Source organism: Hippocampus guttulatus, chromosome 8 (assembly GCF_054856545.1).
Source record: "Hippocampus guttulatus isolate MCC_2025c chromosome 8, RoL_Hgut_1.0, whole genome shotgun sequence".
In the NCBI taxonomy this organism is placed as follows: domain Eukaryota; kingdom Metazoa; phylum Chordata; class Actinopteri; order Syngnathiformes; family Syngnathidae; genus Hippocampus; species Hippocampus guttulatus.
In genome coordinates this window covers 16,158,257-16,172,806 of record NC_141268.1, presented here as the reverse complement: position 1 = coordinate 16,172,806, position 14,550 = coordinate 16,158,257, and the positions used below count along the sequence as shown (strand labels likewise).

Genomic DNA, 14,550 nt, shown 5'->3' with positions numbered 1-14,550 from the left:
TATCACATGTTGGCCACAAAGCATGCAGTGGCTTATCAGCATTTCTACACAGGATTTTTTTTAATGTGTGAGAGTATCAGCACAGATGGTTAGTTCTGAGAGTGCACCTGTTTATATATAGCTTCTCAGGAGAGCACTTGAGAGAGAAGAAAACAAAGCAAGTCTGTTTGTTTGGCTTGTCAGTTGCTCCATCATCACACTATGGTCTTAGCTGAGACAACAGATTCCTATGGAATTCGGCAGGTGCAACGGACTTTGACACAGACACTCCACTCTGTATTTATGTTGCAGCTTTTGTGCATAGGACCTTTGATCTTCATGACCTTCGTGTACTTCCAGACCAATGAAAGTCTTACAACAACACGTTCCTATTAACTGAATGACTGTCAGCCTTGACTCATTCTTTGTCTTGCTTGTAATATAGACTTTCTTCAAAGTCCAGAGCTCATTGAATGTTTGATAATGTTTTTTTTTTTGCCATGTGAGGAAAATGCCACAGTATTGTATTTGAGAAAGCAGTTGCAATCTGACCTAAAACATTTGTTCAATATTGACAGTAGTCCGCATTTAACAGTCATCAACCCCCTGTGTAATTCGATGTGTTGCAGTGCTTTGTATTGTGGTGTTATGCAAGTCTTGACAGACTGCCTCTTCAGACCTCAGGCAAAGATGATCCTTTTAGAAACGGAGGGCAGGGTTACAAACATGGCTCTGACGCCTCTCATTTCATATTTCATAACCTGTAATATAACCATCCCATTTCATTGAGCTGCCTCAACGATCTGCCGCACTGACCTGATACCGTATCTAGTCTGCGTATGTTGAATTTGCTCTCTGTGAAGGTTTTTCTGCTAGCCTTTCAGTTGTGTCGGTATTTATATTTACATATAGACAATGTTCAGCGCAAACAGTGGAGGCCTAATTGTAGTCTTGCTGACAGCAGATGCTGTACGCTTCATATAAATTCTCATGGCCAGTCTATCGTGACAGATATTTGAGTTTATATTCACACAGCACTTTTCATCTGTGTACTCAGGTTGAAAGTGCTTAATGTTGTCAAATTAGTGAAACATCTCAAACAGATCAAAGGCCACGTTTGGACAGCTTCAAAACAGAAAAAAACTCATCAGTGTATCAATTATTAAGTGACTTGATTTTTAATTTTAATGTATTTTTCCTTACAGTGTCCCTAATTCATGTCATCTTTTTCTTATTTTAGAAAAAAGAATGGCTCTGTTTGAACTGCCAGACACAGAGGGCTTTGTCAGGAAGTTTGGGAGATATTCCGGGCCCTGCCACACATTCTGTGGGGTCCACCATGCCACCTGCAGCATCTAATCAGCACCCACCTCAGCAGAAAGAGGCTGATCAGCAGTCAGGGCCAAGACCCCCAGGTCCTCAGCAGCAACAGAAACCATCGGGTCCCCAAGTAAGTGGCCCTGCTTCTCCTATGAAACAGGCTGAGCATTCCTCTCAAACCAAGGGGATACGTCAAGCTTCCCCTCCAATCAAGGGTTCTACCCACTCTGTTTCTTCAGCCACGGGTTCCTCTCAATCACTTTCCCAATCCAAGCGTTCAACACAACCCCTAGTCCAGAGTAAAGGACAATCTCCAAATAAAGGCCCTGCTCAAAGTAAGGGTCCTGCTCAGTCTAGTAACCAAACAAAAGGTCAGAGCCAGGCTAAAGGGCAGACTCTGACAAAGGGATCTGTTCAGCCCACTGCTCAGGTTAAGGGTTCTTTGTATAGTGCCAAGGTTGCATCCACCCCTAAAGCAACACCCAATTATTCCAAGACTTCTCCCACCTCATCAAAAACAGCACCCACCCAGTCTAAACCCACAGGTACATCTCAGGTACGCAAACAGACACCGAGCCAGGAGAAGACAAAAGTCCCACCTAAATCTCTAAAGGAGGATGCCAAGGCCTCACCAAAGAAAGCCTTGTCAGTGACTGTCACTTCATCAAAAGACTCGAAGATAGCAGAAGATGTGCAGAAGCCAAGACACCGAGAAGTGAGCTGCTTGAATCTTCGCCTTCTCTTCACTCTAAAAATTCATTGTTTTGAGCATTTATAATTTTGTTTCATTTGGTTGCTTGTGTCCATCTTTTTCATCATCTTCACCACAACTTTTGTTTACATATTTAGCCTTATGTTAGACAATCTATCGATCTATCTATCATCCATCCATCTAACTAGCTAGCTAGCTAGCTAGCTATCAACCAGTCCTCTCATTCCTGCCGTTATGGATAAGCTATCTTGTCCAATTAAGTTAGTCCTATCATATTATTGTTGCTCTGCTATGCTGTAATAGTTATCACCCGTTTTGTTGAATGTATTTTGTATTAATATATGGGTTATCAATGTTTATTTTCTTAATTTGTTTATCATAATCACCATGTCCATTCTCTAATTTTCAGCAACATAAAAACATGTTCAGTGGAAATTCAATTGTAATTTTTGTTTTTGTCCCTATTTTTGGTTTCTATCTGATCTTTTGTTCTCTGAACCATTTTGTTAGGTGTAAGACAGTGAAAATCATGATATTTGGAGCATTCAATGCATGGCCATAATTCTTCAACATCTTGAAGAATGCATAAGAGAATGCACCATGGTCACAATCAACCATGTGACAGAATGACATTCGTCTGTTGATGTTTGTTTCAAAGTCTGTTTTTTTACAAGCACTGTGTCATTTGTCTGTCTGCAACACTGAAAGACAAAATCAACCAAAAGGACATTTTTTATTCTATCACAAATTAAATTGTATTGACAACCTGATCCAACCCATGAGGACTACTGAACATTGCCGGGTAGGATCTATGTGAAATTTTGTATTTGGCGTGTAAAGCATTTTGGTTGATTTGATCTTAAATTATCACTACCAGGATATGGTTGTTCTATTTCATGTACTGTAATATCCCGTGACATGTTTAATTAGAGACACCATTTTTGTTTGTTACGATGCATTTTATTCCTTATTATTGAGAACTGCTCAAAACATCATGGTGCTTGATGAAATAGTGGGATAAAGGCTGCGTATTAAAGCTTGTAATGGACCTTGCAACCAGTTAATTGAAGAAAAAATTGCGTATTTCATTGCTTCTGACTCCTCTCTGTTTATTTCTTTCAGGATCACATCAAATCAAGTACACAAAGTTTAAGTGACACCGGATATTCCTCAGATGGAATCTCTAGCTATCAAGGAGAGATTATTGGTCAGATTCATGAAGACGCGATCAAGCTCAATGAGAGGGGTGTGCCCATTTCCTCTGAAATCACTAAGTTAGAGACATCGATGAAACCTCTATTGGAGTCAAAAACTGCATCAGACCAGAAGCATAGGCCTCATTCGCTGTCTGTTGGGCAGGGACAAGGCATTAGTCCGGATGACGATGCAACAAGAGATGAATCAGATGATGAGCTCAGTTGTAAGCTTCGTCATGATTATGTAGAAGACAGCAGTGAAAGTGGTCTTTCGCCATTACCAGTGAGACAAAAGAAGTCACACAAAGATTTAACAGATGAAGAGTTTATGAGGAGACAAATTATGGAAATGAGTGCCGATGAAGATGAGTTGGAGGAATATGGAGACCAGAAGGCTAAAAAAGGTCATAAAACTAGTGGGGATTTGAACAAAGAGAGACGGCGACTCCCTCACCATTCCAGTAGTTTTGAAGATGCGGCCAAAGACTCAGCAGGCGTGTATAAGGCAGAAGAAGAGGAAGATGTTGTAATGGCTGGGGGGCTTCGCCGTTTTAAGACAATTGAGTTAAATAACACCAACAGTTATAACAGAGACATGGAGATCAGTGCTGAGCATGACCTACGAGAACCAGAACTGGAGATGGAGAGTCTTACTGGTTCTCCAGAGGAGAGATCCAAAGGAGAATATTCGTCCACTATGCCTGCTACCACTCCTAGCTACACTTCAGGGACATCACCGACATCAGTGTCATCCATGGAAGATGACAGTGACAGCAGCCCTAGTCGTAGAGCAAGACTAGAGGAAGCAAAGCAGCAGAGGAAAGCTCGACATCGCTCACATGGGCCATTGCTGCCCACAATAGAGGACTCCTCTGAGGAGGATGAGCTCAGAGAGGAAGAAGAGCTGCTAAGAGAACAGGAACAAATGAGAGATCTTGAGCAACAGAGGATTCGAAGTACTGCTCGAAAAACAAAGAGGGATAAGGAGGAACTACGAGCCCAGAGACGCCGGGAAAGATCCAAAACTCCCCCGAGTAATCTCTCTCCCATTGAGGATGCATCACCAACTGAGGAGCTGAGACAGGCTGCAGAGATGGAAGAGCTGCACAGGTCATCATGCTCTGAATACTCACCCTCAATGGACTCTGAAGCAGAAGGCTTTGAGATAATAGGTGGCAAGCTCTACAAATCCGGGAATGAATATAACCTTCCCACTTTTACATCACTATACTCTCCAAAAGAGAAGGCACCATCTATGTCTTCTGCCGATAAAACACTAAAAAGTGCAGAGGAAGTCTATGAGGAGATGATGAAGAAAGCCCAGCTCCTTCAGAAACAAGGAAAAAATGTTATGCAGCAGAAACATTCGCTTAGTGACAATACAAACCTTCAAACAGGTTCTGCCTTAACCCCTGGCTCAAGCCAAACCCATATTTCTGCACCTATGTCCTTCTCCGCAACTGGAAATGACCCACGAATTGCACAACATCTTTCAAAAGAAACTCAAAACAGGATGGTGTCACAGAGTGCCAAAATTGAAGGTGTTGTTGGAGGAGTTACCACAAGCAAAATGCAAGTTAGTCACCCTGCTACAACTCGAAATGCAACTGGTGCGGGCTCCCAACGGCCAGCACAGGCATCACCTGACTCTACAACATCCTCTTTAACCTACAAAGTTTTCTCCCTTTTCAAAGGGCCTAGCCCACAAGCCTCACCCACCACCTCTCCTGTACAAAGCCCAACACATGTTCCTACCGTGCGTCCCACAGGAAGTGGAGGCAGGCAGTTGCCAACACTGCCTGGCGGGCCATCATCAACTGTAGCTTCCCATGGAACTCAAAGGTCTAGTTCACCACGCCTCGTACGACAACAGTCTTCTCAAGATTCACCAGTAATGGTCATAACAGTTGGATCTACAGCTCCTAATCCTGCCAAACCGGTAACTGTAAACTCATCCACTTCACCTTTGTCATCACCAACACAGGTTTGCTATAAAACCCTTTATAGCTCCCAGCATCCATCAGCAAGTTCTCCAACTTCACCACAAACACATTCGTTCCAGCAGGCCCCAAAACATTCTTCACAGAGGGCTCAAAATGTTGATAAAACAAATGTTGCTAGTAGCGTACAGAGTCATGGATCACTTTCCATGGAGAATATATCTCTATGTAAAATCTCAAATATTTCAGGCACTTCAGTGGTTATGGTCCAAAGTCAAACCCATCCAGCTAATATTGTGGATCTTAGAGCCCCAATCAGATCTGCCCCAATTATAATGACAGAACAAGGAATGGATCTAACGTCCTTAGCTACTGACTCAAGAAAGTACTCTTTGGGAGCCGAACAGCCATCTGTTCGGCACACGGCAGTGCAACCACTTATCATAAACCTGAATGCACAAGAGCAACCACATGTATCGGTATCAACACCAACAACAGTAAGTGTGACGGTTGCAGGTTCAATGTTCATCTCGCAACCTAAACAACCAGTTATCTATGGCGATCCTTTGCATAACCGTGTAGATTTGGGGCAGGGAGTGGGATCAGCCGTGTGTTTATCCCAGAGTAAGTCACCGGTTTCAGATCCATCTATTCCCAAAATTGATGCCTGCCTTGAAAACTTAGGAATACAACAGCAACAGCTGCAATTACAACAACAAAAGCTCCTGCAGCAGCAGCAACTTCTTGAACAACAGCTCCAGCAACATCAGCAGCATTCTTCTTTTGCTCGTTACAATTTAGCTAATCAAATCCCTCCACTTGTGGTGAAGAAAGATCTCGTAGTTAGCCAGACAACCAGTTCCCAGCCTATAGTTACTGCGAGAGTAGCTCCACTGGCTTCCCAACCTGTTTGTAATGCCCCGCATGAAATCTACGGTGGAGTCGCACTAGAGCTACAGAATAAGCCGACAGTAATGAACCTGTCCACAGGAAAGCCCCATGTGATGATGGTTCAGCTTGATGAGAGTAAAACATCACAGGCAGGAGCAGTGACTCAGTTACTCAAGAAAGATGATCCTCCTCCCGTGCCTCAAGTCTTGGACTTGACTGGGCAGATCAAACCAGAAAACCAAGTTGCTTGTTGCGACGTTGTATATAATTTGCCATTTGCTGGTGCCTGTGCAGGGTCATTCACTCAGAAGCCAACAACAGTATCACCAGATAAAAAATCTTCCACTGAGACCACGAAAGCACCACCCCCTGCCTCTCCTCTGCATTACAATATCAGTCAACAGCAACAGTCTCATGCTACACAGAGTGTACTAGAGGAACCTAAACCATACCAAACACCAATAGTTCCATCAGGAAGAATACAACCCTCCATGTCTGATACTAATCTTCCTGCCATGACTGATGCTGGTCACTACCAGAGGAATATGAAAGGGAGTGTAGCAGTAGATCTTAGCAACACAAACCAGACTTATGAGAGTGGATACCTCGGCATCGGAGCTCAGTATGGCTCATACACAGACTTGCGTCACCAAGGAGACATTGTAGGCCCCACGTTACCCATTCGGCGTTATGGCTCAATGTCAAATATCAATTCTGACTATTGCTGTGGGTCAAAGGAGTTAACAGGATCACAGGACTCCAGTCTAGCTCAACTCAGTGCAACCACTGCAAGGGAAATTAGTCAGATGTGTGCTGCTCTTAACACAGTAGATCAGTTTGCAACACAGTATGGAAATAATCCTGAACTAATGCCTTATGGGATTGGAAGAGGTGCACATTTAGGTAGGCTCAATCTCCATCAAAGTTTAGCATCAATAAGAGCAAGTCTGATGTATGGCCCAGATGGAAGAGCCTTGTCAAATGGTCAAACTCTAACAAACCTAATAAATGCAAGACAAGCAAGTATACGCGCCTTGTATCCTGCTGCTTTAAGAGGAGGTGATGGCATGATATATTCTACCATCAACACTCCAATAGCCTCTACCGTGCCAATTACTACCCAGCCAGGCCCTGTTCAGCACCCAATGCCGAGAGGCATTTACAGGCCATACCCCGTAGGTGTAACTGCTGTACCATTAGCTAGTCTTACCAGGTTGCCTCAAATGAGTCCCAGAACTCCACTGGCCACACAAGGAACATATTCATATCCTCCTTCAAACCAGTACGGTGCTCCAGCTACAACCTCTGCCAGTATACCTACTCTAAGCAGCTCACAACATGAAACTCCCGTGTACCTTGGAAAGCCTTCAACTGCCGCTCCAATCATCCCACCCACCCTCGCCAGCACAACAAAAAATACATTCGGAGCTGGTATGCAGACCACTACATTTCAACAGGGAGATCAGACTCAACAACCATCACAAATTTTGTCCATCTCTCAAGGCCAAGGACAGCCTCCAGCTGTCAAGCCAGTACAAGCCCAGATGCAGCCACAGCAACTACCTGCTCAAACTGAACCTTTATCCTTAACCCAAACCCATCCTCAAGCTCAATCCATCAGTCAACCCCAACCCCCTGTTTTCACACATGGTAATATCACACCCAGTGTCACTGCTCCCACTTCAAAAATATCTCCTATTGATGTTCAGAAAGCTAAGGAAGATGAGAGGCTTAGTCAGCAACAAGAGCACATGCTGCAGCTAGAGCGAGAGCGTGTTGAATTGGAAAAACTGAGGCAGTTACGCCTTCACGAGGAGCTTGAGCGAGATCGGATGGAGCTTCAGCGTCACAGAGAAAAAGAACAGCTAATTGTGCAGCGTGAAATTCAAGAATTGCATACCATCAAGCAGCAGGTTCTACAACAACAACAAGCAGAGCGTGAGACTCAGCTCATCATGCAAAGAGAGCAACTGGCTCAGCAGAGAATGCAGCTTGAACAAATCCAGTCACTGCAGCAGCAACTCCAACTGCAGCTGGAGGAGCAGAAAAGGCAAAAGACAGCAGCGGTGGAGGCAGCAGCATCTGCCCAGGGGCCCATACAAGGGATGGTGGTCGGAGGAGCGCCTCCTCAAGGCTTCCTGATTTGTGATCAGAGTGGAAGGGTTATTCAACAAGATGGACAAGCTGTTCAGTTCTGGCAAGATGGACAAGTGGTCCAAGCTGTGGTGGCTGCTAGGCCTATTCATAGCTCTGTGTCTGAAATGTCTTTGAGAATCAATGACAAACAGACAGACTCCAAGATTATGAAGAAGCAAAATTCTATGCCTCGTCTTAGAGATAGCACAGAGGATGATTCTGTGAAGAAGATAGCAGACAGCTGCATGCAAACAGATGATGAAGACGGAGAGGACCGATTCACAAATCGACGCAGAAGAACAAGGCGGATTGCAGACTGCAGTGTGCAGACTGATGAAGAGGACCAAGCAGATTGGGACCAGCAGCCAGTAAGGCGCAGACGCTCACGTATAGCAAAGCACTCAGAATCCGGTATTGAGACTAAATCAGATGGGTCACCTCGAGCAGTGTCTACCAGCATAGCTATTCAAACCTCGAACGACTCCTCATGTCAGATGGAATCTGATCAACTAGGTAGGGTTTCGCCAGCTATTCATATCACCATGGCAGAAAGCTCAAAGGTCGACCTGTTACATTACATAGCAGCCCCTGAAAGGACCCACAAGGGAGAAAGTCTGGCTTGTCAGACTGAACCAGAGTCACAGTCTCAAGGTGTCGTTGCTCCTCAACTCAGTGTCCCGACAACAATCAGCCCATACTCTACAAGTATGCACATAGTTGGTTCAAATACATCTGATCCAAACTCCCAGAGACTTCAAGGAGTTGCCAAGTTTGAGAGACGAAAACCCGACCCTCTGGAAATTGGTTATCAGCAGCAACCAAATGAATCTCCTCGCCAGCCCCCCAAATCCCCTCAGGTTTTGTACTCCCCAGTTTCTCCTCTGTCTCCTCATCGTATGTTGGAGACAACATTTGCCTCACAAGAAAAGCTTAATAAAGCCCATGTAACACCCCAGCAAAAGGCTTTCACTGCAGAATCGCCGCAACGCCACCAGTCTCTACCAAGACCCATCAAAAGTGTGCAGCGCTCCATGTCTGATCCAAAGCCTATCAGCCCCACATCAGAGGATCCCGCCAAGAACAGATTCTCTCCATATTATCAGCAAGCTGTGTCCAACAGTCAGGTAGGAAACACCATTCTAATAATTTTTTCATTGCATCAGGGGAAAATAAGGCAAACATGTTCAATGCTATTACCTCAACTTACCTAATAAATGTTGGATTGATCTTGAAATGGATCCTATTGTACAGGTATACATAATGTTGTGGTCAATGACATTTTTTTACGATGTTATTATTAATAATAATTCGTCATTGCGAGACTAATAAAGGTTTTTCTTATCTTATCTTATCTTATATTAAATATCTTAAAAGGGGGAAGTCAAGTCAAAAATGTTTTTTTTTTGCAATATGTCTCTACAACCCCACTAGTCTAAACATGTTGTTAGGATTAATATTGCATCTGACTGATTGTTACCTGAGCGCTGCGCCAATGTGATGTCATTTTCAATCGACAGCAAGCGGCAAAATGGCCGCCCGCTGAGAGAGATAAAAATGGGTGGATTCTTAATTCACAAACACAATATTAATCGGAATACCGTGTTTACCTTTAGACTAGCGGGGGTGCATGAAACATATTATTGTAAAGAAAATCTTGTAACCGATAATGTAACTGACACTCTATTTGGCCATCGCTACACGGGATCTAACATGAGAGCAAAATGTTTTCACAAGAGTATGTATGCCATGACAGAAACATGTTTCCCTTCAGCCTTTTCTCTACCTCTACTCTTCCCGACTTGCTATCTCCAACCCCTCCCCCCCACTCTCTCTCTCTCTCTCTCTCTCTCTCTTTCTGGCTGTCAAATGCTAAAGAGTTGCCAGGAGGATACGCAATATGGGTACATCAATGTTATGCTTACCCATTTTTATATTTATCAGCTTTAAAAAGCGAATTAATATTGCTTTGAAAATGATCCGGATTGATCTGAAAGATAAACATACCGGTGCATCTTATTTATGTACCTTTTAAACCATCATCATGGATCTACCCATTACAACTAAATTGTAAGTAATAGACAGGCATATTGTAACATTGTTGTTATTGATTTTTTTTAATACATATAATGCTCTCCACGTCGTACTGCATGCCTCTGTCAATAATTTGAGAAATATGAAACATTTTAAAACTGCATACATTTGTAAGTTAACAAATTAGATTATTTCAGAGACTTGTTTGTTAACCTGTTTCTGAAATTCAACTGTTTTCTTGTCAAAATCTATTAGACCTGTCATTTAAAGGGATTCTGGTTAGATGTGCATGTCACGCTTTTATCTTTCAGAAATATGTCATCTAAGAGTGTAATATATAATCATTTTAACAAAATCAAATATTTTATTTAAAATTCTGATGTAAATAATGCTCCGGTTCTGCAAGTAGGTCAGTTTAAAATTCAGTACTTAATTTGACAACATCAATCTGTATAGCTCTTAAATTAGGGTATGCAGATCCTTTGTGCATACTGAGGTACATTAATGAGCCCAATTTTCATAAACATTTTCTGTTTATAGCTCATTCTGCTGATGTGTCTCTGGCTCTCTTAGCAGATGGCCTCCCTGCAGCAGCAGCAGCAGAATGCTGTGATGAGAAAGGTAAAGAGGACTCTTCCCAGCCCCCCTCCAGAAGAGACTCCACTCCCCATAGTTACACCAGCACAAATGTACAGTTCTCCTGGCATGCCTCAGAGGGTTTTGCCTCGACCTGCACAAGGAGTCACAAAGGCAGGCTTGCTGAGTGAACTGAAGGCTGTGGAACAAGAGTCATCAAAGCTCAGGAAGCAGCAAGCCGAACTGGAGGAAGAAGAGAAAGAGATTGACGCCAAATTACGTTACTTGGAATTAGGCATTACTCAACGTAAGGAGACCATGGTGAAGGAGCGGGAGAGGAGAGAGTTGGCTTACTTGCGTTGTATGGGTGATGCTCGAGACTACATGTCAGACAGCGAGCTCAATAATCTCAGGATGGGAACTGCAACAGCAACCTTTGATGCTAATGGTTTGCTGACAAGGCCCAGCACTGCACCGCTGAGTCCATTTACTAATGATATCAATGCAACATCCCAGTATTCCTCAACCTCCGCCTACATGTCTTATCCTTACCCGCAAAATCAACCATCAACACAACAGCCAGGCTCCACTTACCATCAGATTGGTTTCCAACCTCCCCAGTACCCTTCATCCACTGCTCCCCAGCCAGGGACATTCCAGCCCCACCCCACTCCAGGCCCTGGCTACCAGAACCAGGCAACCTATTCCTCCCGTATGTATGGCCAACCCTCTTACCAAACAGACCTAGCGTTGCATCAGCATGGGCACCAGGCATTCCATTCACCGAGCCAGTCTATGCCAGGCCAAAGCCTTCCTTATCCCAGTCACAGCTCTTACCAACCTGGACTGTCATACCCGACCCAGGCAGATATTCTCACAGTACACCAAAGACCAAGGCAAACGTCTTTGGCTGACCTTGAGCAGAAACTTCCCACCAACTACGAGGTCATTAGCAACCCAGCAGTGTCGGTGGCCACATCAGCTCCAGATACGACATATGGCTCCGCCTACAGCAATGCGTATGGACAATATCGCCCCTCTGAGCCTGGCCTTACACACTCTGGTGACAGCCCCACATCTGCTTATGTTTCAGATGAACATTACACCTCTAACCTAGAGCAGAACATTCCAAGGAATTATGTCATGATTGATGACATCAGCGAATTGACAAAAGACAACACCAGTCAACCCACTGATGCCCTGGGTCATCCGGTAGGAGGGCGATATCGCAGCGAGAATGGCCCTGGACGTGGCAGCACCTATGGTAGACCTGAAGATGAGCCAGTGGATGCATATGGAAGACCCACTGGCACAATGGGTTACCAGAGCACAGCGGACAGTCGGACTAGCACCACAGTTACTGGTGGATCTTATTATTACGATGACTACAAACACACATCACGAAGCAACTCTAGTAGCCACAAAGTCTCCCCTAAAAATCTGGCCCCTGCCGTAGTCTCTTCTAAACGTAGTAAGCACCGAAAACAGGGAATAGAGCAGAAAATCTCAAAGTTTTCTCCTATTGAGGAAGCTCGAGATGTGGAGGCAGACCTGGCATCATATACTATGACAACCTCGACAGGAGGCAGTTGTACTGTGGTGTCCAGATCCAAAAAGCAGGATGAAATGGCATACGGAATGAAGAGGAATGCTTATGACCAGCAGAAATATTATGGCACCAGTCGAGAGGGTCTTGAGGAAGAAGATCGCATGTACGGCTCTGGTAGGTCCAGGTCTACCGGGTATGGCATGGATAAGATATCATCCCGAGATGCCTCAGGTCACAGAAGTAAATCCTATGAGAGGGATGCCATGGAACGTTCTCAGAGAAGCGGCCGCAGTGGAAGGCCACCCATACGCAATCAAAATTCTGAGGAAGAAAGTCCAATCAGTCCTGTTGGTAAACCTGTAGGCATTGGACGGAGCTCTGCTGCGTCCAATGCCCATGACGTGAGGAACCAGTATGGGTCAAGTCATTCGCTTCCAGATGTGCAGGACCACCACAAGAAGGACCTTCCGAGGAGTCATGTGTATAAGCCAGATGACCCTTACCTTGTAGATGACATGCACTGTGCTGTCTCTGACAGTGAAGGTAACTGGTGCTGAATAATTTGTGCTGTCTTACATGTTTGATCACCTTTAAAGTGCTGAAAAGAGACTGCATGCCAAGTGAAGAATGTTGAGGAGAATGCTATCACTTTTGTTGTCCTTTTTGTTGTCTTTGAGTGCTGGAATGTCTCCTCTGAGAAAAGAAGTTGGGGGGGTTTTTTTGTGTTCTGCATGCTTTTTTGTGTACAAGTTGGTGTTCTGTCTTCGTTTCACTGGCTTCCTAAAAGGTGCATGGCTGTACGAAGTGGAGTTTATTTGATCGCATGGCTTCTATCTACACCTCACTTTGCTAGGACAAACTATTGACGTATAACATTTCTTCTGGTTTTAAAAAAGCCTATCATTTGGGCCAAGAGGAGACTGATTGGTTTGAAAAGCCACGGGAAGCCCGTTCAGAACGTTCAAGACATCACAGAGGTGGAAGTCAGTCATCTGCAGGTAGGCGCACAAAGCACACCTACCATGACTATGATGAGCCACCAGAGGAATACGGTCCCCAGGATGACAGCCATCAACGCCATTCCTCCTCGGCATCATCACGAGAGCAGCGATATCATGGCAACAGCTCTGGGAGGCACAACTCTTCTCGACACACCTCTGAAGATCCCCGGTCCTCCCGTCCTACCAGGACACACCCCAAAGACACCTCAGGACGATCTGATAGCAGGAGCGCTTCTTCTGCCCAGAGGCGGGGTGGCCCAGACTCCCGTTCTGCCCACGGAAGTCCCCGCAACTCAGGAGACTTCTCCCGTGACTCGGCTGCCGGTTATCACCACGGCACTGGGGGACGGAGCCAGAGACAACCAGGAGAGCGCGCTAGAAGGCAAGATCCTTCTGCTGCAGGCTCTAAAATGCAGCAGCAAGGCCATGCTGGGCAACAGCGTTCAAGTGGTCAAAGCCAGTCGGGGAGACATGCAGGCTCAGAAGCTCTTGATAGTACTCAGCAGCAGCAGCTAAGTGCACAACAACAACAACAACAACAGCAGCAGCAGCCGCAGCAGCACAGTCAACCCCCTCCGAGCAGCCAGCCAACAACTAGTGCAGCAACTGGACCACCGCAGCAGCAGCCGCCCAAACCAAGCCAGACACAGGGACGCCCATCAGGAGGAGGCTCTGCAGCAGGGCAGCCACCAACTACATCGGTTAGTCAACAGACAAATGCGTCAATAGCACTATGCTTCTAGTTGAAAAACAATGTGCTCCAATTCTCTGCACCATAATTTAAATACTGTTAGTGGTAGCTTGACTTGTGAGTGCTCACCCAATTTACGAGGGAGACAAAATCTGTGGTACGAGCAAGCTTTTGATATGTTGTCACTCGAGTTAGTTTGAAAAAAAAATTGAACAACTGGAATACTTATTCAAAAACAAGACACAAATTCCTGAACCAGTATTGTCCTACTCTCAAACAACAAGGAAGATAAAATCTGAGGATAAAGACATCCATCATTTCTTAGACTCCAAAATTTAGTTTAAACCACTTTGTCTGTGTCGATGATGTAAGTTGAGTCAAAAAAGTATGTTATTGCCATGCTTTTTCCAGGGAAAAATGGATGCCACACCGTCAGCAACTTCCATAGGAATGAAGTCTACGATGGCGGTCCCAACCATTCCTCAGACAACCAAAACAACACCACCCCCTCTAACAGGCATTGGTAAG

The 14,550-nt window shown here is 44.8% G+C and overlaps 1 protein-coding gene across 1 annotated transcript in view; it reads left to right on the top strand.

Moving 5' to 3' along the window:
- The window catches only part of bsnb (bassoon (presynaptic cytomatrix protein) b), a 53,997-nt gene that overhangs the window by 33,853 nt on the left and 5,594 nt on the right, over positions 1–14,550 (top strand). The window contains exons 4-8 of the mRNA XM_086117408.1: positions 1,220–2,014; positions 3,134–9,298; positions 10,779–12,873; positions 13,227–14,032; positions 14,434–14,545. Of these exons, the coding sequence (XP_085973534.1) occupies positions 1,220–2,014; positions 3,134–9,298; positions 10,779–12,873; positions 13,227–14,032; positions 14,434–14,545 (9,973 nt within the window). The remainder of the gene's footprint in view (positions 1–1,219; positions 2,015–3,133; positions 9,299–10,778; positions 12,874–13,226; positions 14,033–14,433; positions 14,546–14,550) is intronic.